Raw genomic sequence first — 25,454 nt, forward strand, 5'->3', positions numbered from 1 at the left:
ACCACAGACTGGGTGGCTTAAGCAACAGAAATGTATTTCTCACTGTTCTGGAGGCTAGAAGTATAAGATCAAGGTGTTGCAGGGTTGAGAATTCCCTGGTGACCCAGTGATTAGGACTCCATGCTTCCATTGCAGGGGGCACAGTTTCGATCCCTGGTCAGGGAACTAAGATCCTTCAAGTCGTTTGGTGCGGCCAAAAAAAAAATGTGTTGCAGGTTTGGTTTCTTCTGAGGCCTCTCTCCTTGGCTTGCAGATGGCCGCCTGCTCACTGTGTCCTCATGTGGTCATCCAGTGGTCTGTATTGTCTGTGCCCTCTTCTAAGAAGGCACCAGTTATATTGGATTAGGGCCCACCCATACGATCTCATTTTGCCTTTATTGCCTCTCAAAAGGTCTTACCTCCAAAAACAGTCACATTCTGAGGTACTGGTGGTTAGTAATTGAACATATGAATCTGGTGGGGGACACAGGCCATAAGAGGAGAGCACTGACATTTTCCCAATATTGAATCTTCAAATACATGAACACAATATAGCCATCTCTTCATTTATTTTCATATTCTTAATGCCTTTCAACAAAATTTACCATGCTCCATAGAAGCCTCGAAAATTAATTGAATATTCTCACTTTACTTCACCAGATCCTCCCTTTTTCCTCTGCACTATGGTTCATGTCCCAGAAGGCTGACATTTCTGGACTCCATCAGAGGGCTCCCTTGCCTTCTGGCCTCTGAAAAGGTTTGGCCAATGGGAAGCATGGGCAGGAGATCTGAGTAGATACACGTTCCCTGCCTTCTTGTGCACCACACTGATGATGGTTGGCTGCAGCTATATTCCTCTCTGGAGCCTTGTAGCTCCTGACCATAGCCTTCCCCTGCAGCCAGAGTTCTGTTCCCTTTCAGTTGCCCATTCATATCTATGCTTAGTACTCTATTTTCTCCCTGGGTTTCCTCACCACTCCTTGTTGGTTGCTTTTGATCCTGACCACTTAGTAAATGATCCGTTCATTAAACTCTCCTCAACTCCCACCTTTAAGTGTGCCAGCTTTTTCCTGCTGGGATACATACTTTGTCAGACTTATTCTCAAGTACTTTTTATCTCTTGATGCTATTTTATATGGCATATTTTTAAATTACATTTTATGTTTGTTGCTAGTGTATAGAAATGCAATTGCTTTCACTGCACTTTTTAAAAAAGATCGGCAACCTTGCTAAACTCTCATTAATTCCAATAATTTATACTAGATCTTTTAAAAGGATCTAAATATAAAAATATGTATAGATTTTTCTTTATATGTAATTTCCATAAATAATCTTTAAATAATCACAGATTTGTAATTTTCTTTGCAATGTTTATGCCTTATTGGGTTACCTAAACATCTAGTTCAATGCTGTATTGGAGTGATAGTGGTAATCATTCTTATTTTGACCTGACCTAATAGAGAGTGATTAAGTGTTTCATCATTATGTGTGCTGCTTCTTTAGATATTCTATCAGGTTAAGGAGGGCCCTTCTAGTTCTGGTATCTAAGTTTTTATCATGAATGAATGCATATTAAATTCTGTCTAAAATTTTTTATACAATACAATGAAATACATATTGATATCATTTTTCTTTTTTAGTCTTTTAATGTGGTTAATCATATTAATTGCAGTAATCTGTCTTCTAATGTTAAACTGACTTTGAACCCCACACAGTTGATCATGATAATAATACTCTTAGAACTCAGAATCCAAATGAGTAGGAACTATATATTCTTTAGAGACAACGAAGTTTTCAGTTGTAAACTTACCTACACACAACAAGCAACAAATGGACATATATTAATATTTTACTGACTAGTTCTAACTTGAGTTGTGTCTTTATTTACCTCCATCAGTAATGCATCTATTTATTTAATAATCATTTGTTGAGCATTCACTAAATCTCATTCACTCTTCTGGTAATAAGAGTACAAAGATGACAAAGACATAACCTTTCCCATTAAGGAGCTCATAATTTAAATGTGAATGGAGTGTGTGTGTGGGCTGGACCACAGGGTGAGGTTGGCACAGAGAGAACAAAAGATAATGGAAAACATATACAGTAAGTGCTCTACTATAGATGAATGAACAAAATGCTAAGGAAATAAAATGGGGAAGTACTTCAAGTCTTCATTCAAGTAACTAGACCTGAATCTTGAATGAAGATACATGTTTATCACCAAAAGACGATGCAGAAGGAAACACTGAGAGACTTTTGTGTGGATAATAATGTGTTATATGCCAAGATATTATGGCCTGGGGGATAAAGCAGTGAATAGGCCACAAAAATCTCTGCTGTTTTCGATTGACTTTCTAACCAACATCAAAGGAAAGAAACAACTTGCCCAGAGAAAGGAACTTTCCCGCTCAGGACAGCTTTTGTATGAGCACTCCATCAACAGTTCTGGATGCCACACGACGCAGCGATATCCAAAGTGGGCAGCCTGCTGGAAGATAATACCAGTGTTTCTATTTATATTTAGTTTTTAGATTCTTCTAGTATTTCTATTTTTGTCTATGCACTAACATGTACGTAATTTACAAATTATTATCCATAGACTTGGAGTGCGGACTCAAGTTTTATTGATGTGGGTATTTCATCCAAAAATTTGAGGACCACTGCTCTAGAGTCCTCCGAAGTCCTCAAAACAAAAAGTAATTTGAATTTAACTGTCTTGAAAGTTACATAACACTTCTAGAACACTAGCAATGGAAGAATGTTACACAGCATTAGGGGTGGCTGGGGAAAGTACTTTTCTTAAGGACCTTGTAGACAATCCCGGAGGAGCTGCTTATATAATTGTTAACAAAGACTGAAGAAAAAGTTCTTAGTGTTTGCAGGTTGGGGCCGCCGCTGGAAACAACTCTGGTTGTTCAGCTTAAATGTTCTGATACTGAGCATAGTCCAACTGGTTGGACAGCTCGGTGCGTAATCCACATGGGCCGCCAGGTTTAGGGTCTGAGCGGAGAAGGACCCGCTTTCGCCCCCCGCGAACTCCGCCCGAGAACAGAAAGGCCGCCACTGACCGCTCAAAGTTGCTCGCCGGGACTTTTTGATCCAGAGCTTAAAGCGCCGCCAGGGGCCGTGCGTAGCGGGCACAGGGCCAGCGTCACGTGCTCAACGAACGCTGATCTCGCGCCAGCGCGCTGCCGTCCTTCTGGCTCCACTAAGCCTCTTCTCCCTGACAAACCCGCCTTCCCGCCGGATCGTCACTTCCGGCGGACGCTCAGCGTCTTGGTGTCGTCACTTCCTGCCGGTACCGGTGTGGACGGTGTGGGTTGTGGCCGCGGGTTTTGCGGTTCTCCCCCTCCCCTACTCTCCTCCCTCCCTCCCTTTCCCTCCCTCGACGGCGGTCGGTCGTCCGTCGCAGACTCCCTGACCCGTCCCTAACCCCTTTCTGACCTCGGGGCCACCGGATTGGCCTTTTCCCGTTTCCCGGCCCAACCCCAGAATCAGGGCTGGGGCCTTGAGGCGGAGGCGGTGCCACGGAGGAGAGAAAAGACCAGAAGACCCTCGGCTCCCCCGCCGGATCGCACGGCTCGCAGCCGCCATGGCAATGAGGCAGACGCCGCTCACCTGCTCGGGCCACACGCGGCCCGTGGTGGATCTGGCCTTCAGTGGCATCACGCCTTACGGCTATTTCCTGATCAGCGCTTGCAAAGGTGAGCAGGGCCGCTGATCGGGCCCCTGACGGCTGGGACTGGGCGGAAAGGGAGTGGGGCCGGCACTCCCCTTTGCCGAGCGGACTGCGGCTGTCGCAGCCTTTGAGGTTAGGGTCCACGCTGGGCTGTTGGGGAGAGGAGTAGTGTTAGGGTTTCCTCAGCTGACGCCGAGGGGCTTTGCTAAGTAATGCCCCTAACCAAGGTCTCTCATTTTAGCTTTATTGCTATTTCTGGAGAAGCTGAACTGTGCACTTACTTAGACGCCCCGGCCAGCAGATACCGTAAATAATCTTTCAAGGATTCGGGGAATGCAAAACTAGGCCAGGCCTTGTGTTACACCTTAGTTTACAAAGACTTGCTACTCCTGTTATCTCATAGGATATTGTTTTGTTGTATGGAATTTTTCATTTCCATTTTTCATTTTTAAAATGGAAGCTGAGACTTACTGTTAAGAAGTTTGTCCAAAATAAGACGCGAATCTAGATTGTTTTGACGCAGATCAGTAGTCTTCTCACCGAATTACAAATGCTTCCCAAAGGGTATGTCCAGCTCGGTTCTTCAGTTAATTTATTTCTGGACGTTCCTTAGTGATCCCTGTGAGTGAGAATAGTTAGACAACAAAAGCAGTTTTCCACCTTGTTTTTCAATATGATCATTTTATGTTTGAATCTTAGATTTTAAGTAATCTAAACTTGTAAATCACATGTCTTCTTAAATATCTTTTAGATGGTAAACCTATGCTACGCCAGGGAGATACAGGAGACTGGATTGGAACATTTTTGGGTCATAAGGGTGCTGTTTGGGGTGCAACATTAAATAACGACGCCACCAAAGCAGCTACAGCAGCTGCAGATTTCACAGCGTAAGTGCCGCCAAAAATGGCCACCTTTGGAGTTGTCTGTGGACTGTGTTCTGAAATGATCAAAACTTCAATACAAGTTATTCATGGAATTCTCACTGCCTGCCATATAGAACACATGGTGTTTGATCTCACCAAAATTCCACCCTGATCCTGCCTGCTTCTTTCTCTTAAATGGTTCTCAAAATGTTCAGAGACTTAAATGACTAAATTCTGCATGTCTGGATTGGGACCCAGGAATCTGCATTATTAACAGACACTTCAGATAATGAATGTTGGTGGTCATGCTTCCAAATACTGCCCCACATGTGCTGGCTGAGTGGTATCATTGACTCCTATGACTTCCTAGTGCTAATGACCCCACGTTTTTAGCCCAATTTCACTCTCATTTTTGTTAGACATATTTAAAACTCCCCAACTCAATTATTCTTCATATTTTAAGTTTTTTAAGGCTGAAATCTAAATCATTCTTGATTTTTCCCTTCCATCTAGATTATCATTTTTGTTGATTCTACCAGCAGAATGTTTCCTGACCACATTGTTTCTTATGCCTCGGCCACTGCCCTAGTAGTTTAGGTCCTACCACTTGTCCTTTCCCATCTGTTCATCCTCCCTGGTGCTGCCAGTTGTATTCGTGAACACAGATAAAGATGTCATCATGTCACTTCTCTATCTCATGATCTTCGTGTCTTCCCTGTGCTTTGTCAGTGGTCCATGATCTTGGGTGTACATTGGAAGCTTTTAAAATACTCAGATGCATGTGTCTAGAAATTTTGATTTAATTGGTCTGGGCGTGCAGTCCCGAACATCAGTTCTTTTCCTTTCTTGAAGTTCTAGGTGATTCTGATGTGCAGCCTTTAACCACTGGCCTAAAGGTTAAATTTCACTTGTTGGCTCTTGCAAATTTGGTCTCATCCTAGTTCATCATTATCATCATCTGGCACTGCACGCCGTATGCCCCACAGTCTAGTTATACTAATATTGTGGCCAGAATACATCTTACCTAGTCTGATTTTTGGCGTTTGCGTATGTTATTAAAGTGATTTGCAGTGACCCACTTTCCCCATCTGAGCATGTGTCGTATATAACCTTGGTACCTCTAGTTCCTAATTGTGTTTGTGATTTAGCAGGCACTTGAATGCTTAAACTAAGGAAGGCAGTGTCAAGGGCTATTACACATGTAATACTCTATTAAAAGATTTGAGGCTCTGGAGAGTAAGAGTGGTCTTGTTGATTTTTTTTTTTTAACAGAATTTCACACTAGGGAGCAATTGTAAATGTGTTTGTTGCTCCTTTGTATTAAGCAAATTAAACATACTAAGTTTATTATGAGAAATGAAGGCAGATTGATTGAGTGGTGGATACATGACTATTTATTTGTTGAAACTCATAGACCTCTATATCATGGAGTTAGTTTTACTATATGTAAGTTTTTAAAAATAAAATTTTTTTAAATGAGAGGGAGATATAATCCCATGCTTATGTGGGATTAAATTTGAGATGATGAGAGAGCAGTAAGAAAAGTTATAAATGTCAGTATGAACTTTTTTTCTGTGCCTTCAATGAATAGATGTTATTATGTTCATGAATAACCATTGTAAGGCTTTGCACGCTGCCCTATTGTGATTGTATGAAATTCTGATAAAATAAGGGACTGCTTGGTTTTATGTCAGTCCTTTAATGTCAACAGCTTCAGGTCAAATGTTGCTGTAGATGTCAGCATGTGTGCTTATAATGTGACAGAGACTCCTTTGATTGTTAATTATGGGAGGTGAAAAATAGGAAGTAAAAGTGATTCTCAGACAAGGAAGACTTGTGGAGTGTTGGAAGGTGAAGGTGCCCATTCCTTCTTTTTGCTCATACTGTTCCCTGTGTTAAACTTCTGGCTCTTACAGTACTTATTGACTTCAGTGTCATTGCTTTTTGAGGCCAGGGGCCATGTTTTATATTTTTTTGTATCCCTGGTTTGTTCAGTACTTTATGTTTGTCAAATAAATAACTTAAGGAATTTTTCTAAAGTAGAAGGATAAAGAATGGACGAATTATAGGTCTTGGTTTTGCTTCTAAGACATTTGTGTCTGCCATGAGTTCAGCTTTTTTTTTTTTTTACCCTTTATCTCCTCCAAAGTTTGTTTTTTGCTCAGTTCAGTAGGAACATTGTCATTGGGAATGAATGTCATTGTTTTTATAACAGAGATAGAAAATTGGAATTAAAAGCTCTAGATTTCAGATATTTGGTAAGTGGATTTAAAAAATGTCGTTATTGAAACTAGGTCCCAGTTTGGTGGTAAGTTAATAGTTAATAAAGTAGTATTTTAAGTTAAATATAATTAGGTAATAAATGTAACAAGATCTTAGACACTATAGACATTAGCATTAAAAGAGACAAGCTTCTGAATTGCAGTTCTGGACAAATATATTTCTGTTAGTCTCAGTTCTGTGTTATCTGGCCCTAACAATGTTAATTACATGAGCAAAATGCTTTCTCTCCTCCTGCTTGACGGACGGTCTTGTTCTGATCTTTAAGAGACCTGTGCAAAAGCTTGTTAGGAAGGATGCCCATCTCTGTAAAATCCGTGAAGACTCCTGGTTTGTACATTTAGCCAAATTGTAATGCCAGTCCTCTGGAAAAGAATAAAGCACATTAGATAGAAATTACTGTTCATGTGATAATTACTCTGAAATAGAGAGAGAAAAGTGTGTGAAAAATATGGCAGTTTAACTACTTAAGAGAGTTCTGAAAAGAGTATTCAGGATTTTATCTTGCTGCCAGAGGCACAGCTATCTTTGTTTAGGTCACTAACAGCATTAATGGCCCAAACCATTCATTTGAGGACTTGTCTGTGTGTGGGTATTCAGTGTCGCTTTTGTGCTTTCTTAACGTTTCAGGTCTCAGGGTCTATGTTTACAAGTGGTTATTAAAAGCATTAATTTTTTTTTTTTTTTTTTTTTTTTTTCTGTACGCGGGCCTCTCACTGCTGTGGCCTCTCCCGTTGCGGAGCACAGGCTCCGGACACACAGGCTCCGCGGCCATGGCTCGCGGGCCCAGCTGCTCCGCGGCATGTGGGATCTTCTGGGATCGGGGCACGAACCCGTGTCCCCTGCATCGGCAGGCGGACTCTCAACCACTGCGCCACCAGGGAAGCCCAAAAGCATTAATTTTAATGGGGCCATATTGTCTGTGTTTGAACCCAGGCACCATCCTTTAATAGCTCTGTGACCTTGTGAACTTTATTTAATCTCTTTTTTTTCAGTTTCATTATCTATAAAAATGAGAATAGTAATAGTGCCTACCTCTGGTTGTGAATATTAAATAAGTTGATATGTTTCTAACATTTAGAATATTGCCTAAAATCTAATAACTGTGTAAGTGTTACATGTGTAAGGTAACACTGGTAGCTACCAGCCCTACTAGACCAAAACCGTGTTATTTTGGAACTTCTGTGCTAAAGCCATGAAACCTTTTGTTTTCATGCAAGGAAGTTTGAGTAGATTTAAATGACAAGAGGGAATAGTTTTGGGTGTTTTCCCCCTCAGTTAAGGCTCTAAGGTGCCATCATATAGTGAGAAAGATGTAAGCATTTACATTAGCCAGGCCTGAGTTTATGTGCTAGCCATGCTGTGTATTTTCAGTTTGATCATGGGATGCTTCTTAAACTTCGGTTTTCACATCTGTAAAATGAGTGTAAGTCTGATTTTTGTGCAAATCAGAGAGATATTTCTCCAGTTACATGCCTGGAATCTAGCATAGTGTCTGTTACATAGTAGGTACTTGGTTAATGGATGCTGAGTCTTACCCTTCAATTGCTCTGTGTCTGTCTGTGAGGTGTGGGAGTGTGTGCATTCTTTGTTTATATTCTTCTCTTTTAATGACTTGTATGGGGTCTGCTGTTATGGAACTTGACCCAACTAAAGAGCTCCCCAGCTTACCTGATTAATCATAGTTGGTATAAATTATTTTTAGGTGATTGTTTTTGTTCCCTCATTCTTAGGTTTCTCAGAAAATTCATTAATTTCATGTTTATCTAAAGGATAATTTTGTTCCTATTTCTTGTGGAGAAAATATATTCAGCAGAGCCAGTCCGTGGGTCAGTTTAGAATGTTAACGAGGTAATTCGGGCAGTCGAGTCAGCTGATGTGTACACTGTCCCAGAAACACCATCCTCTTTATACCTTTTAATTCATAGAGCTAATGTTAGCACTACATCTCCTGATCCTCTTCTCAGTCCCTCTACGGTCTTCATCTGGAGAGTGCCAAAAGTAAAGAAGATGCCTGTGCTCTGTCCAGAGAGGGCTTAAGTAGATCTAGTACAAGTGACTAGAACATGCTCTGTCGAGAGTGCCGAGCTCAGTTTTACTAGTGTTTCTAAATAGGAGGAAAACAACTAGATACATGGGCCTTCTGGATGATGCGATTAGAGTCACTCCAGTGCCTTCCTCCTCACCAGTGAATGGACATGGTCTAAGCAGCGTATTAAGATTTTAAGGAGTTTGGGGAAGATGATTGAATATACTTGAAAGTAGTATTTCTAAGGACATTGCCCAGAGTTCCTTTGAGACATGGCATCATATGAACAGGATAGAGATTTCAGGTATATTTGATGTTTTCTTCACTTTTGACACCTTCTGTTATTGCAGCAGTCTAATCTTTGTGAACTCTTATCGCTGATTTCCCTGTGATTAATAGTAAGCATATGTAAACAAAAGTACAAGCAAAGCAAAATTAAACACAGTAATCAGTATAAGCTGAGCTCTGTGGAAAAAACAGAAAGGAATGGTTAATGGAGGCGAGATGAATAGAAGGTTTAGTGAAAAGATACCATTTGCGATGAACCCTGAGGATGAGTAGAACTGTGATAGCTGAGAATATAAAATACATGCTTAATAGAACAATATGAACAAAGACAGAGGAGCCTGGAAGAAAATACATTGCTTGTTTGAGGAATGGTCTATAACCTGGTGTGACTAGATTAAGAGAAATAATACAAAATGAAGTTGGGGAAGTAGGGTTGGACCAAGAGAGTTGAATTGGAAATGGGAGAGATTAGAACAGGTTTCCTGTGCAAAGAGAAATTAATATTTGAGAGTTTAGTAGCAGTACCACTCATAGTTGACATTGTTTCTCTCAGAACATATTTACTCAGCCACTCATGACTCAAGTATATAATTTGCAAGGTTTCTGTTGTATCATCAGCATTTATTCCTGTTAGATGGTTCATGTTTCTTTACCGTTGCACATGCTATTAATGCTTATCTACAATGGCCTTTCCCATTTTTTTCCCCTGGCATATTTCTCCGTGCTCTTTAAGGCTACAGGTTTTGATGCTTAGATTTTCTGGACTTTCTGGCATAATTAGTGGTGTGTTTTTTGTTTGTGTTTCTATAGTCATGTGTGTTTGTCATTTAATTATATTTCTTAAATGTATTATTTAATGGATATTTTTTTTCATCTCAGCTAAAGCTAATGCTCTACTAAGGCAGGAACTTTCTTTGGGATCATTTTTTTTCTCCCTTTTGTGCCCTAGTATTGAGTCTAGAGTGATATACTTGATATATGTATTGTGTGTTTAATGAGTAAATGAAGAAAAGATACTCCTTGCTTTTCTCTGTTTTTCTTTCTCCACTATTTCATTGTTCACTTTTTTCCTAAAAATAAATGTCAATTACATTAAAATGGAAATCTTTAGGGAGCATAGCTTGTTCCTCATAAGTTTCTTTTCCTGCGTGGAAAGTTTTCTTGTTTATTTTTCAATGACCTCTTCTGACCTAAAATGAATTGTTTTTTTTTCTTCTTCTTTACTGTTTAAGCTTTTTTATTTGGGGAACCCCTTACAGTATTTTTGTGAACTATTATTTCATCATTATCCCCCAACATATACACACACATATGTGTGTGTGTGTAATCACATATATATTTTGGGTTGGGTTAGGGGAAATAACAGATGAGAGATTTAAAATCATCTCAACATTAGCATTATATAATCAAAGGCTGTTACTTTGTGTAGAAGTTAATTGGACTAGGATTTGAGAATTTAAGAGTCAACTTTGAGGAAGAGATGGGGAGAATATTTTCTTCTCTGCTGTCCTGTTTTAAAATTTCATGTAACCTCTGTCAAGGCTTTTCATTCTCCTGTAAAATTCTTCTAAAGGACTTCTTGTTTTTCATTTCTTGTTTCTCGTGTACACGAGAGTAAAGAATAGAGGAAAAAAATTGGAAAGGTGAAACTGAACTGGTTAAAGTGTTTACAGTCTTGCTAAAAGGATATTATGGCTACAGGCTAAAATGAAAGTAAGGATGGATTGGTTCATGAAACTTGTTTATTTAAAATTTGATATTTTCCATTGTCAAAATTAGATTGTTATATTGTTTTTACCTTATCATGTAGTTATATAACATTTTAAATATCTTACTTATTCGGTAATTAATTGTCCAAATTACCACATGTTTATCTTTTAATTTTACTTTTTATTTTTAGCAAAGTGTGGGATGCTGTGTCAGGAGATGAATTGATGACCCTGGCTCATAAACACATTGTCAAGAGTGTGGATTTTACGCAGGTATCAGAAAATGGAATTTGTTTTAGGAAGTTAAATTGCTGTTATTATAGGATATGACAGTGGTTTTCTATTTGATTGGGTTGTATATTTGGTTTTCTGGGGGAATATGTGGTGTATATCGGCTTATATTTGATTTGACTGTAGATTAAACTGTACACCTTTACAGTTGACTCTTGAATAACACAGGTTTAAACTGTCTAGGTCCACTTAACATGGATTTTTTCGCTGATAAATACTGCATACTGCAGTATCACATGGTCCACAGTTGTGCAATCTGCACATGTGGAGGAACCACATGTGGGAGGAACCACATGTATAGAGGGCTGACTATAACTTATACGTGGATTTCGACTCTGGGGAGGGTGGGTCCCCTGATCCCTTCGTTGTTCAACTCAACTGTATTTCTTCTTAGTTGATCCTATGAGGCTTTTAAGAACCCTGGAACTCTTGTATCAATACTTCAACAATAGCAACAAACATCTGAAAAGCCCAAATAATGTTTCCCAGCCACTTTCAGAAGGGAGAGGATAAATTTGAGATGATCACAGATGTACTCCCCCGTAGGCAGCCAGATCAGGGCCGACTAAGAGAAGCCATGTGGAGGTGGTATGACATTTGAACTGGGAAGCTTACAGGGCTTTGGCTATTAAAAATGCTCTACAGTATTTTCTCAGGAGTAATTGGTCTGTATCATCTCCTTGTGACATCTGTGAGCCTTATTTGGATTCTGTTTTGTGTTGAAGTTTCAAAGAGATGTAGCTTTTAAAATGGTTAATCTAGTAAGATCTTACTTATGTGTGTTTTCAGGATAGTAATTACTTGTTAACCGGGGGACAGGATAAACTGTTACGCATATATGACATGAACAAACCTGAAGCAGGTAAGTGTAATTTATACATACTTGTGGTTTTGTTTTCTTTTAATTTAAGTAACTTTTCCTGATTAAAGGAATTCATATTTAGTACTCAAATTAGGAAAATAAAGATAGTCACAAAGAAAAAAATTAAAGTATAGTCCATCATCCAGTATTATTAATTGCTGATAACGTCTTTAGCTTTCGGTTCATGTTTTTCCAGTTCTTTTTTTTAATGCAGATATCTTTTGAAATATTGATTTATTTACTACATTGTGCTTGTATAGCCTTCCTACGATTTAAAAAATTATGGTAAATTTTTATTATGATACTGAGTCTAAAAAGGTGTATAACAGTGTTAACTACCTTTTGGTTAGAAGGAGTGGTTATTATCTGTAGAAGGTGAGAAGGGTAAGAATTCTCAGTGTGTATACATACTTAGACTTTTGAACCACATGGGTATATTAGCTATTCAGAAGAATTTTAAAAATCTGTAATAATAGTTTTTTCATGTCTTTAAATATTCTACTCATTCTTTCTAATGACTGTGTGGCTCTCTATTCTGTGGGTAAGTGAGCTAGCCAATCTCCTATTATGGCTTATTTGGTTATTTACAAATTTTAAAGATTATAAGCAGTGTTGTGCTCAGCATCCTTATAGTTGCATATACTTCCACGATTGTTTCTGTAGGATACCTACATAGAAATAGAATTGTTGGGACAAAAAGGAGGTACGCTTGGAAGCCATTGATAGATACTACCAAAGGGCCCTCCAGTGAAGTATAAAAATGTATCTATAGCTAACCTGTTCTAGCAAACACTGATAACTAGCTTTATCTTTGCCAATTTAATAGAAGAAAAATAATTCTGTCTTATTAATGTGCACTTGAAAAATTATTCACGAGATTAAAATACTGTTGAATACCATTTTAATGTACTTCTTTTGTGAACTAAGCACCTGTACATCTTTTTATTGCTCGTTTTAAAGTTTCTTTATTGTATTCTCATTAGTTATTTGCTTTTAAATTTTGTCAGTAAGGTTTATGGTATGCACATTTAAAAAAATTGGGTGGTAAAACCTATCATTTCCTTTATGAATTCTCTCATTGCACAGAAGTTGTAAGTTATACCTTTTCTTCCCTAGTCAGACATTCACCTCTATTTTGTAGTATTTCAGTGCTTTTCTAGTCACATACTATGTATTTTAAAAGCTACCAAAATATGACAAAAAGAATTTTGTTTTATTTATTATATATTAGTTAGGGTCTTAAATTTTGTATCTTGGGTACTACTGTTCATAAGTCAATAAACTTTAGAAGTTTGTAAGAAAGTCAAAGCTACATTGGAAATTAAACCGTTGTTCTTGAAATAGCTTTTCTAAAAGTACTTCTAAGGTGAGGAAACAAACTACCTTTGTGGATTATTTTCCTTTGGCACCTGGTAATTTTTCTTTTCATTCTCTCTAATAACTTTATGCCCAAACATAGCAAACTACTCTGACCTCACTGAATCAGTGTATCTGTCTGACTCAGCAAGATAGTTCAGGGCTCAGGTAGACAACTTTCGTCTTCTTTTACGTTTCTCAAAGCTGCCTTTTGAAAGTGGCTCTTCCACTGTCTTGCATTGGAAAGAAGAGCAATTAACTGAGCTTTTACTGTCTGTCAGAAACCTGATTAGAAACTTTAGATGATGGCTGCTGTAACGTGTGCGTGATTTTCATCTGTGTCTTGGTAGCAGTGTCTGTCTGTGTTTTGCATTCAGCTCTTGCTATCCACTCAAACATCATGCAGCCAAAGAGTAAGTTGGGATCATAGTACTGGTGTAGTGTTGTCTCTTTGGACATATCCACCACTGGCCAGCCTCCAAATTCCCACACACAGAACTTTGGGAATAGAAATATTGTCGCTTGGGGGAATTTAATGTGAAATACCTCTAGTAACTGTATTTTTTTTTTTAAGGAAAAAAAAGGGCAAAAAAAAAAAAAAGAAACTGTGAATGTATATTCTCATTTGATTCTTACACTCAAATTCAGGGTATAGTGACTATTGTTAATCCAGTTTCCAAGTGAAGAAATGTAGTCTTCAGAAGGTTGTGACTTGCCCAAAGTCAAAGTTGTGTTGAATGGTATTGCCTCCAACTTCTGCTTTTGCCCAGAGATAATAAGTGGTTTTGTTTTGTTTTTTAAGTCTTTGGAAAGTCTCGAACAGAGACAGGTTCCCACCTTTTTGATGCTTTTCTCTGCCAACAGTGGCTTGGAAGAGGGTCCTAGCATTAGTGATAGCACTAGAATTAGCTTAGGGTGTCTTGTTCCTGGGTCCATATTCTAATTAAATTATGTCACCTTAGTTATTCTTTTATTTCACTGAAGTACAACAGTTCTTTCAAAAGCAGAAAAGTAGGCTGGAGGGAGTGGTGTATTCAGTCCCATCTACATGTATAGTTCTTGGGTTCCTTGTCCCACAGGTAAATTTTTGTTTCAGTGTGGAAAAACTAAATGTATCCTAGGTAAACATCAAGTTTAAAATGTGGTGGGCTTTGAAAAGTTGCAGTCTAATTTAAAACATAGTTTTTCTTTTCTTTTTACATAGTTGTTCAAATATTGCTTAGTTTTAAAAATCAAATATTAACAAATGTATTTTAAATTGTTTTATCTTAAGAACCTAAGGAAATCAGTGGTCATACCTCTGGTATTAAAAAGGCTCTATGGTGCAGTGAGGATAAACAGATCCTTTCAGCTGATGATAAAACTGTTCGGTAAGTAATTCTTCTTTAATAATTTAAAGTTTGAAAGATATTTGACCTTAGAGCTTATATTTGAAAGTTTTTTATAACTACTATATAGGAAGAATTGTGTCTGAACATTACAACTTTGGCTGGGCAGGGGTCAGATTTTTCTGAAGCTATCCATTTACTGTTATAAACATAGAGCAGAATTCAGAAGACAATTAAGACTACGGACACCTTTATAAGCAGATGCTCTTAACCAGGGTCAGTGGGCAGGCTGGCCATAGGGTGTCCAGTAAACCCCTGAAATTCTATACATAGTTTTGTGAGCTGACACCTAATGTATTTTTCTGTGGAAAGATAACTATCAGACTCACAAAAATCAAGTGTAAGAACCATTATTTAGAGCAACGCTGAAATTGATTAGATTAGGAGTGTCTTAATAGCACAGTTTCGCTGAATCATTTGGGAAGTATATTTAAAGTATTAGTTTTGATTTCACCAACAAGCTACCAAATAATTTGATGTTTTATAGGATCTCCAAATTTCTCAGTATCATCTGTAATTTATGAGTTGGAGGTTGTTTTACAATTGTGGTTATTTCACTGGTTAATCTGCAGATGTAATTTAAGCTGTAAGCGTTTTTCTTAAATGAGTAAATACCTCCTTATTGTCCTCTTTTTCTTTTTTTTCTTCAGCCTTTGGGATCATGCTACTATGACAGAAGTGAAATCTCTAAATTTTAGTATGTCTGTTAGCAGTATGGAATATATTCCTGAGGGAGAGATATTGGTAATAACTTATGGACGATCTATTGCTTTTCACAGTGCAGTAAGGTATGTCTAAGAAATACCTTCATTTTCTTTTCTGGTAATACAGGGGCAGTTTAAGGAACTTAAAAATTGGAAGGCATATGCTAAGGTATTTAACTCTTTTAAAGGCAAATTTTGGCCTATATTATGTAATATGGAGGGAAGTGTTTCCATACCCGATAATAATGAGTTTTTTAAGAATTTGGTATACTTTAATCAGAGGAATTAATCAAATTAATTTCCAGATATTTAGGACATTTATTGGTAAAATTCACCAATTTTTAATCAGTATTTTTCTTAAAAGGATCACTAGACTGGTGCTGTAGTTTATATTGTTCATTACTCTATAAAACCTCTGTGATCTTGATTCTGCTATTTATTTCACTTTAAAATTTCAGAGAAATTAGTGATTTTTTTTTCTGCTTCCAAGTATGGTATAGACCTAATGATTTTTTAAAAAAGAGACTTAATTTTTGTGACTGTAAATATATTAAATGCTGATGTTGAAAATTTGGAAAATATAATTTTTAAAAACCTACAGTCCTACAGCCAGAAGGTTCGTGATAGCTATATTATTTGCTAGTCTTTTTTCTTCGTGTGTGTGTGTGTGTGTGTGTGTATTAGTGTGGGTTTTTTTCTTTAGTTACTAGTACCCTAATGAGTATAATTTTTATTTTTTTATTCTAAAATACTCTTAGCCATTAAAATTCTTTGCAAACAGTTTTACTAGGTGTTTTGCATCATAGGTTATACTAAATCGTGTATCAGTTCCCCTGTTTTAACACTGCAGTGAGATTTGTGGTACATCTCTTGAATGTTTCTTTACAAGAGAATCCTGTAAGTAGAATTACCAGTTCAAAGGTTAGGAATGTCATGGCTGGAGCAGTCTGCAGCCTGTGTGCTGCTTTGTCACCCTGCCTGCCACAGCCCTGGGTGGGTGCCTTCCACACGCTGTGCACTCTGCTCTCCAGTGGGTAGATTCACAGAGAAATGTGACAACAGAAAATGGTGTTGGAACAGTGGAGATCAGCAGTTTTTCACAGGAAGCTTTGGGAGATGTTGTTTACTGTAGTCTGCCTGAAGTTGGAACACAGTTGAACAAACAAGATGAGTTTGATGCTTTGGAAAGTGTGAAAACTGCTAGTGAACTCTGTTCTCCGCTATCAGGAGAAGTAAGTGAAATTAATGAAGCCCTTGCAGAAAAACCAGGACTTGTCAATAAATCTTGTTGTGAAGATCAAGAGGACACTGAGTAAACCCTTCAGAATTAGATGAACTAATGGGTGAAGAAGCATGTGAGAAATACAGAAAATCTATTGAGGAGTGAAAATGGAACCCCTAAATAAACTAGTTTGAAACAAACAAAACAAAGGGTGGCAATGTGTTTAAAGTTCTTAGTAAACATGCCACTTACTTGATTTCCATAAGGAATATACCACATTATACTCTGACCAGCAGTCCTAACCTTTCCTCTAAAGGACCATCTGCAGAGCTAAGCTTCACTGAATGGCAGAAGGAAAGAGAAGGCAGTCGTAATGGAGATGAGCAATTAAGAATGTAAAAGAGTTCATACACACACAGTGAATTGATGATAATAGTAATGTTATTGATAATAATGTTATTGCTCGGAACCATTAAATTGTACAACTGTGTTCATTACTTCTGGATTTGGGCAGCGTGCAGCCGTGCTGTAGAACGTTGCCTGAAATGGTGGTGGTGGAGGTTTGCTGGCCTGTTAAAATATTCTAACATTTAAGTCAGAAGTTGCTATTCAGTGATCCTGCGTAAGTCAGCCTTAATTTTCATGCTTTGTAGTGTGTGATGATGGGAATAGGATGGCAACATTTTGGAGCTGAAATACTCTAATGTTGTGTGTTGGAAGCCTTCCAGGATTTTTAGGGTTAGACTGGAAAAGAGCCGATGTCCAAACTCATTGATATTCAGGTGATGCTACTGTTAATGCATTGATTTTGGTTATGTAGCTGTAGTCTCAGATTTAGTTATTGTTTTATAGCCTGATAGTTAAAAACTGATCCATTTTTAGCAGTTCCATATTTCACAGTATTAAAGGTTTTTCCTGTTGCAGAAACTTATAAATTCTCAGCAGTTGAAAATAAGATACAAATAGTCCTTTATATTAATTACTTACTGTAAAAACTTTTCTGTTTACAAAGATAATGCACGCTTATCCTAGAAAAATTAGACAATGCAGAATTAAATTTTTTTCAAAGCAAAAATCCCAGTATATTAGCCCTACTGTTTTAATTAGCCAGCCCAGTCATTTTCAGGAAGGCATTCGCTGCACAAAATGTGGATATCCCTCTATGGAAGTATCTTTGTATTTTGCGGATGAACTTCACTTGGGCATAGTATCCTTCTGAATTTTTAATTTTTTTGCTAATATTATTTAGAGGGTTTTTTTTAGGTGTTTTTACTCTTATTTTTTAAAATTGAAGTGTAGTTGATTTACAAGGTTGCGTTAATTTCTGCTGTACAGCAAAGTGATTCAGTTATACATATACATACATTCTTTCTTTGTATTCTTTTCCATGATGGTTTATCACAGAATATTGAATATAGTCCCCTGTGCTCTACAGTAGGACCTTGTTGCTATCCATTCTCTGTATAATAATTTGCATTTGCTAATCCCAGACTCCCACTCCATCCCTTCCTCCCCGCCCTGCAACCACCAGTCTGTGTTGTGTCTGTGAGTCTTTCTGTTTTGTAATTTCATTTGTGTCATATTTTAGATTCCATATGTAAGTGATATCATATGGTATTTGTCTTTCTCTTTCTGACTTGCTTAGTATGATAATCTCTAGGTCCATCCATGTAGCTACAAATAGCATCATTTCATTCTTTTGTATGGCTGAGTAGTATTCCACTGTATGTATGTACCACATCTTCTTTATCCATTCATCTGTCGGTGGGCATTTAGGTTGTTTCCATGTCTTGGCTATTGTGAATAGTGCTGCTGTGAACATAGGGGTGCATGTAGCTTTTTGAATTATAGTTTTGTCTGGATATATGCCCAGGAGTGAGATTGCTGGATCATATGGCAACTGTATTTTTAGTTTTTTAAGTAATCTCCACACTGTTTTCCATAGTGACTGCACCAAGTTACATTCCCACCAACAGTGCAAGAGGGTTCCCTTTTTTGCACACCTAGAGGGTTTTTTTTTTTTTTTTAACATCACTGTGATTGACCAAATGAATATTGGATTATTCCTTGAGTTTCAGAGTTTAGGAACAGTTTAAATGTATAATTGTTTCCTTATATTATTTATTAAATATTAAAAATTTATAAATATTATCTAAATTTTTTCTAGTTTGGACCCAATTAAGTCTTTTGAAGCTCCTGCAACCATCAATTCTGCATCTCTTCATCCTGAGAAAGAATTTCTTGTTGCAGGGGGTGAAGATTTTAAACTTTATAAGTATGATTATAATAGTGGAGAAGAATTAGGTGAGTTGTCCTCTTTTTCTTAAAATGATGTAGGTACCTTGATCAAATGTTAGGTTTCAGTGATTAACACCTCAGCCAGTTTTTTAGCTGCTGCTTTGCTTTTAGCTGTCTTGCTTTACCGTCCAATGAACTTAAACTTGTTAGAATTATACACAAAGAATAAAAGACAATTTTATGTTTTGTTTCTTTGGGAAAACTGATGGATTTGGGTTGGGTAAATCAAACCTTGGTGAATAGACTAAATAGAATCTATTTTAATTGTTTATGGTTCATCCTTTATTGCTTGAATGTAAGTGACTTAAAAAATTTTTATTTATTTTTGGGTGCATTGGGTCTTCGTTGCTGTGTGTGGGCTTTCTCTAGTTGCAGTGAGCAGGGGCTACTCTTCGTTGTGCGTGGGCTTCTCATTGAGGTGGCTTTTCTTGTTGCGGAGCACGGGCTCAGTAGTTGCAGCGTGTAGGCTCTAGGGCACGCGGGCTTCAGTAGTTGTGGCACTTGAACTCAGTAGTTGTGGCTCATGGCTCTAGAGCGCAGGCTCAGTAGTTTTGGTGCACAGGCTTAGTTGCTCCACAGCATGTGGGATCTTCCCGGACCAGGGATTGAACCCGTGTGCCCTGCATTGCTAGGCGGATTCTTAACCACTGCGCCACCAGGGAAGTCCCTATAAGTGACTTTGAAATAAGAGATTCTTTTCCATTGTTTTTATTTAATGTCACTTTTCAAAGTTTTAGAATGTTTTGGCCACATGTTTTATGCTCTGAAAAAGAGAAGTAAATTATTTGCCTGGTATCTGAGGTCACAATTAGTGAATACTGAACCTTAGACCCAGACATTCTTACTCCAAAATCTCATATTCTTTCTATTCTCATGATAATTTTTTACACTCATGGTAACATGATCATGATGTTCTCTGGGGGAAGCTAGTGCGTGAGTGTCCTTGAGTTGAACAGACATGGAGACAGAACAGGATCACTGGTCTAGTAAACAGCTTTGAAAACTGATAAGGTGATAAGGCAATAGAAAGTAAATGAGAAAAGTTCATAACTAAGGATGTGCCTTAAACAGAACAACACCACTACTAATCTGAACATTTTCTCTTTAAACTCCATATAGGATCAGCACTGATCCTGTATCTTCATGTTCTGTGTGACAGAACGGCTAGTGGACTCTAGGTAGACGGCTGGGAAATGAAGAGGCAGTGTGTAAAAGAGCTCCATCTGGTGGCTCTCTATAGTCATAATAACAATTGGTTCCCTAGTAAACAGACAGTGAGTTTGGGGTTTGGAAATGGGGATTGAATTCACAGACTTTAGATCTGCTTTCTGTAGATTTTAGAGGGGTTTTCATTTACTCCCTTTCTTTATTTTTATTGGGACACGACGCCTCAGTTTTTTGTATATATATATATTTTTTAGAGACAGTCTGAAACCATAGTGTGTGCTAGGATTGCAAAGGAGTAATCTTTCAGAGATAGGGTAGACATGATGAACCAGTTTGTGATGAGAATCACTTTATTTTTAATTAGGTATAGTTCTTTGACTTTGCCCTCATGAATTTCACATCTTCCCAATAATGTAGACAATATTTTCTCTAGTATATCAATACTTAAATGTCATGTTTAAGTATTAAACTATCTAAAAGCCCTTCTCTTCTTTTTCAGAATCCTACAAAGGACACTTTGGTCCCATTCACTGTGTGAGGTTTAGTCCTGATGGAGAACTCTATGCTAGTGGTTCTGAAGATGGAACGTTGAGACTATGGCAGACTGTGGTAGGAAAAACGTACGGCCTTTGGAAATGTGTGCTTCCTGGTAAGAATTTTTATTCATGATTTTGTATCATTTTGCACTGTTAATTTTGTTTCAGTATTTCTTTTTTTCTTTTTTTTTTTTTTGCTGGGAAGAAATGACATTTTATTGTCATCATAATTTGCAAATAAACTCATTTACACTTTTATAAAATTTAATAGTTTTTTTTTACATCTTTATTGGAGTATAATTGCTTTACAATGGTGTGTTAGTTTCTGCTTTATAACAAAGTGAATCAGTTATACATATACATATGTTCCCATATCTCTTCCCTCTTGCATCTCCCTACCTCCCACCCTCCCTATCCCACCCCTCTAGGTGGTCACAAAGCACCGAGCTGATCTCCCTGTGCCATGCGGCTGCTTCCCACTAGCTACCTATTTTACGTTTGGTAGTGTATATATGTCCATGCCACTCTCTCGCTTTGTCACAGCTTACCCTTCCCCCTCCCCCTATCCTCGAGTCCATTCTCTAGTAGGTCAGTGTCTTTATTCCTGTCTTACCCCTAGATTTTTCATGACATTATTTTTTCTTAAATTCCATATATATGTGTTAGCATACGGTATTTGTCTTTCTCTTTCTGACTTCACTCTGTATGACAGACTCTAGGTCCATCCACCTCATTACAAATAGCTCAATTGCGTTTCTTTTTATGGCTGAGTAATATTCCATTGTATATATGTGCCACATCTTCTTTATCCATTCATCCGATGATGGACACTTAGGTTGTTTCTGTTTCAGTATTTCTGTCTTTATAGATTTTAAAGTATATAATATGGTTACAGCAAAGAGAAGCCCGTGACTAATAAATCATCCACTGTGTCTTTGGTTTAAATTTTTTTGTTGTACAATATATTCTGTTCCTAAATTTGTGTGTGTGTGTGTGTGTGTGTGTGTGTGTGTGTATGTGTATGTGTGTGGTTTTTTTTGTTGTTGTTCCTAAATTTTTACCCTAGATCATTTGGTGAATGGAATACTCCTAATGCAAAATTTGCTAGAGGACAGTATAAAGAACTTATAAGTAAATGTATTTAATCTCTGAATAATACTACTTAGTGATTCTTACTAGTAAAGCAGACATGTTTTTTAATAAAAATACTTAATGATCCCAGAGTAGTTGTAGTATGGATCTAAAAGTATGAATCTAAAAGACATACTTTTTTAGAATCACAATTATTAAGAAAGCTGTTCCTCTTATGTTTTGTAGCTCATCGCTTGGCATAGTCTCGGCGTACTCTTCTTGCTTGTTAAATGCTAGAAATTGCTAGTGATATTATAATTCACATAATCATCATTGGTTTTATTTTCATAGAAGAAGATAGTGGTGAGCTGGCAAAGCCGAAGATCAGTTTTCCAGAGACAGGGGAAGAGGAGCTAGAAGAAATTGCTTCAGAGAATTCAGATTCCATCTATAGTTCAACTCCTGAAGTTAAGGCCTGAGCATCAGGCAGATGTACACAACTTATGGACTAAAACAAACAGAGAAAAGCATCAGCCTCCAGAGTTACTCTCTGCGTAAGGCAAACATGAGCAGTAAATAATGAGGAATATGAATTAGCTCCAGTGCTGGAACTAACCAACTTGGTGATACCTGTAAGTGAAAATGAAAGAGTATCAGCTGAAGGCAGATGGAGTTATGCTCTTGTAGTACGATAGTCTGTTGTCTTTTTAATGAATATGTGCAAACCAACATCCAATTTCTCTTATTACAGGTAGATTTTTTGTAGCTGTTTATGTTATTATGAAGAGGGAAAATATATTGGCCTATTTTTCTGACTTTTCCCTTAAAGCAGAAAGCCATTTTTTTTGCTTTAGTTATAAAGAAGAGGGGGAATACATGATAAAGTAACTGGTTTGATTTCTCTCTCATTGTACACTGCTTCTGAACATCTAATTGTTTTTAGTTGTCTAAATAAAATGCCTCTAAAACAGAACTGTGTTTGTTTCTTGAAGCATTGATAGGTTTGAGTTTTATAAATGGAAATTGCCAGAAAGTTTTTCTACATCATAACTATATTGAAAGACAACCCGGTTAAAGATTCTGTAGTGAACATAAATTGTTTCCTGATTTTGAAATTCAGTTACTTGTACTGGATTTTTGAAATTTTTATGTGCTTTGGTAGGGTTGTATATACCTTTCTCCCTCCTAGATTGGATAGGGATACTTGACCTGCCTTTTAAAAAAAACTTTCAGAATAATAACTTATTTAAATGATACTTGCTGGTTAAAAGAAAAAAAAAAGTAATTCAGAAATAGCAGAAAGGTGTCAGAAAAATCACTCAAAATCCCACTACCCCAAAAAAATCTATTAAAATTGAGTGAACATTAACACACATGAGTGTACCTCTGAATGTGTATATGCAGATAGATAGGAAAGATTTTATAAAAATGGGGTAATTGTAGACCTGCAATGTTTGTTTTACTTTATCCTTTTAAGTTCAGGTGGTATTCAGAAAGCCTTTTTTTTTTTTTTTTTTTAACCAACCTTTTAATAAAATGAATCAACTGAGTTTAGATTTGTGATACATTTATTTTTTAATATGGAAGGAATATTGAACTAGTAGTTTGGAAATACTTTAGAGAAATGAATAACATCTCTGCCAAATTGCTTTTTCTCTATCTTGTGAATGACCCTTGATAACTTTCCTTAAAAGGAATAACCAAGCAAAAAATAAGTTTTTGAGGATTTCTGGTAAAGTGGCAGAAAGCACAGTAGGCTGTGACTGCCTTAGAGGGCCAAGAGAGGTGTGTCATGGGGAGAGCCAACTGATAATTCACACAGGGTCTCAGCGTGAGGGTATTTTCTTGTCAACTTGCTACATGCCTGGTTCTCTGCTTTGCAGCAGCAGTATTGTCAGTGTACCACAGACTCTAATCCTAGTCTGATTTATCTTAAATACAGTTGAGATTTACATGCACCAGATTGGCATTATGAAATTGCTTGGTATTTATGAAGTTTATGACCAAAGGAAGTTTCTTCTATTCAGGTTTCATAAAAGTCAAAAGAAAATACAGATGCATACTTACACCATCACTGGGTGGCATATAGCTTGAAATCTGTAAAAGTTGTTTTAAGTTTATGAGTTGAAGAATTTCAGGCCATGGAGCTCTGTCATACCATAGCTTATACTTGTGTGATTAGTGAGTTCATGTTGGTCAGATCTCTGGTTGACCATATTGTATTAATTGTCAAGTTCTTAGGTTTTTAGATTCTGGTTACCCAGTCAAGTCATTTTAGGTTTTGGCTTTTGCCGGATTAATAAGAGTTGCTTATGATCATTAGCTAAAATCAAGGTGTTGGCAGAGCTGCATTCCTTCTGGAAACTGTAGGAGAGAATCTGTTTCCTTTTTCCAGCTTCCAGAGGCCACTGGCATTCCTTGGCTTGTGGTCCCTTTCTCCGTCTTCAAAGCTGGCAACATAGCATCTTCAAATCTCTGAGTCTCCTGCCACCCTCTTTAACTTATTAAAAGGACATTTGTGATTACATTGGACCCACCTGGATAAACTCCTCAATTCAAGATCCTTAACTTACTACCATCTGTAAAGTCCCTTTTGCCATGTAAGGCAACATTAGCAGGTTCCAGGGATTAGGATATGGACATCTTTGGGGGGCCATTAGTCTGTTTACCAGACCTTCTAATGGTAGAATCCTATAGTAGAAATTTAACAAAAAGTTCAAGTATATATTTACGAAAATTGCATTTGTCAAAGTCTCAAGTGTCCTGCGTGTTTCTAACCCAGTGGTCACTTTTCTCATCTTACTAAACCTTCAGCAGCATCCAATAGTTGTCTACTTCCTTGTTTTTGAAATACTTTATTTTTTTCACTTCTCTGCAACTTCTATCACACTCCTGGTTTTACTTAAATCTTTGTGACTGCTTCTGAATTTGCCAGTTCCTCCTTTTCAGCTTCAGGTCTGGTCTATACTTTCTAGCTCTGCTCTCCAAAGGGAAAACTCACTGTGGGATTCATTGTTTTCTGAAATCTTTCAAATTCATAGATCCAGCCTGCTGCCCTGAGCACCAGAGTTTAATGGCATAGTTGATGTTCTACCTTAACCTTTAGTAAGCGTCTCAGACTTAGCTGTGGAAAACAGATCTTAATTTCTCAACCAAACCTATTTCCCCCTCAACTTGTTACCCATTCTGATGACGGGCACTGCCTAAACTGAAAGACCTAAAGTCCTTGAGTCTGTTCTCTTATCCCTATTTTTAGTCTATATGTAAGTCCTGTGGGTTCTCCTGAGTCTGTACTTGCCTCATGTCCACTGTTACCACCCTAGGCCAGACTCCCTCTATTTCTCACGTCACGTAGACGGCTGCAGTGCCTTCCTAACTGTTCCCTCTTGCCCCTACTCCCTCACCCTGCCCTCATACCATCCATTTTCTACACAGTAGGAAAGGTAATTGCTTTAGGACTTGAAGAGGCTGGGTGACTCTTGTTTAAATCCATAGTGTCTTCCTATTATACCATGTTTTTACTGTTTTCTGACTCTTGCTGCCTTTATGACTTTTTATTTTTCCCTTGCTTGTACTGCTCTAGCCTCAGTGGCTTCATTTCACAAGGCCTTTTCACTTGGCTTGCTATTTCTGCTACTTGAGCCACTCTTACTTAAATATATGCATGGCTGACCCTTTCTTGGGATTCAGGTCTCAAGTCCTGTGACCCTCTTGTCACTTGCTATTTTGCCC

The 25,454-nt window shown here is 37.6% G+C and overlaps 1 protein-coding gene, 1 long non-coding RNA gene and 1 other non-coding gene across 4 annotated transcripts in view; 2 read left to right on the forward strand and 1 right to left on the reverse strand.

The window, feature by feature from the left end:
* LOC132499273 (uncharacterized) overlaps positions 1 to 3,289 on the reverse strand; it is a 16,126-nt gene extending 12,837 nt beyond the window's left edge. Inside the window, exon 1 of the long non-coding RNA XR_009533835.1 lies at positions 3,048 to 3,289. This is a non-coding gene — a long non-coding RNA (uncharacterized LOC132499273). The remainder of the gene's footprint in view (positions 1 to 3,047) is intronic.
* On the forward strand, positions 3,246 to 22,695 carry STRAP (serine/threonine kinase receptor associated protein). 2 transcript variants are annotated; one of them, XM_060113764.1, is made up of 9 exons: positions 3,246 to 3,683; positions 4,410 to 4,545; positions 11,019 to 11,100; positions 11,908 to 11,980; positions 14,610 to 14,706; positions 15,375 to 15,512; positions 18,818 to 18,954; positions 20,615 to 20,764; positions 22,077 to 22,695. In XM_060113764.1, exons 1-9 carry the CDS (start codon positions 3,572 to 3,574, stop codon positions 22,199 to 22,201), a joined length of 1,050 nt encoding a protein of 349 aa, XP_059969747.1. In that variant the 5' UTR covers positions 3,246 to 3,571; the 3' UTR covers positions 22,202 to 22,695. The 2 variants fall into 2 exon arrangements, with proteins under 2 accessions (XP_059969747.1, XP_059969746.1); XM_060113763.1 differs by having other exon boundaries at positions 3,247 to 3,683; positions 22,074 to 22,695.
* On the forward strand, positions 13,648 to 13,832 carry LOC132499634 (small nucleolar RNA SNORA23). The gene has a single exon (XR_009533872.1). It is a non-coding gene; the product is annotated as a small nucleolar RNA SNORA23 (small nucleolar RNA).
* Positions 22,696 to 25,454: the final 2,759 nt, after the last annotated feature.

The sequence above is a fragment of the Mesoplodon densirostris genome, chromosome 11, assembly GCF_025265405.1.
Source record: "Mesoplodon densirostris isolate mMesDen1 chromosome 11, mMesDen1 primary haplotype, whole genome shotgun sequence".
Taxonomy (NCBI): domain Eukaryota; kingdom Metazoa; phylum Chordata; class Mammalia; order Artiodactyla; family Ziphiidae; genus Mesoplodon; species Mesoplodon densirostris.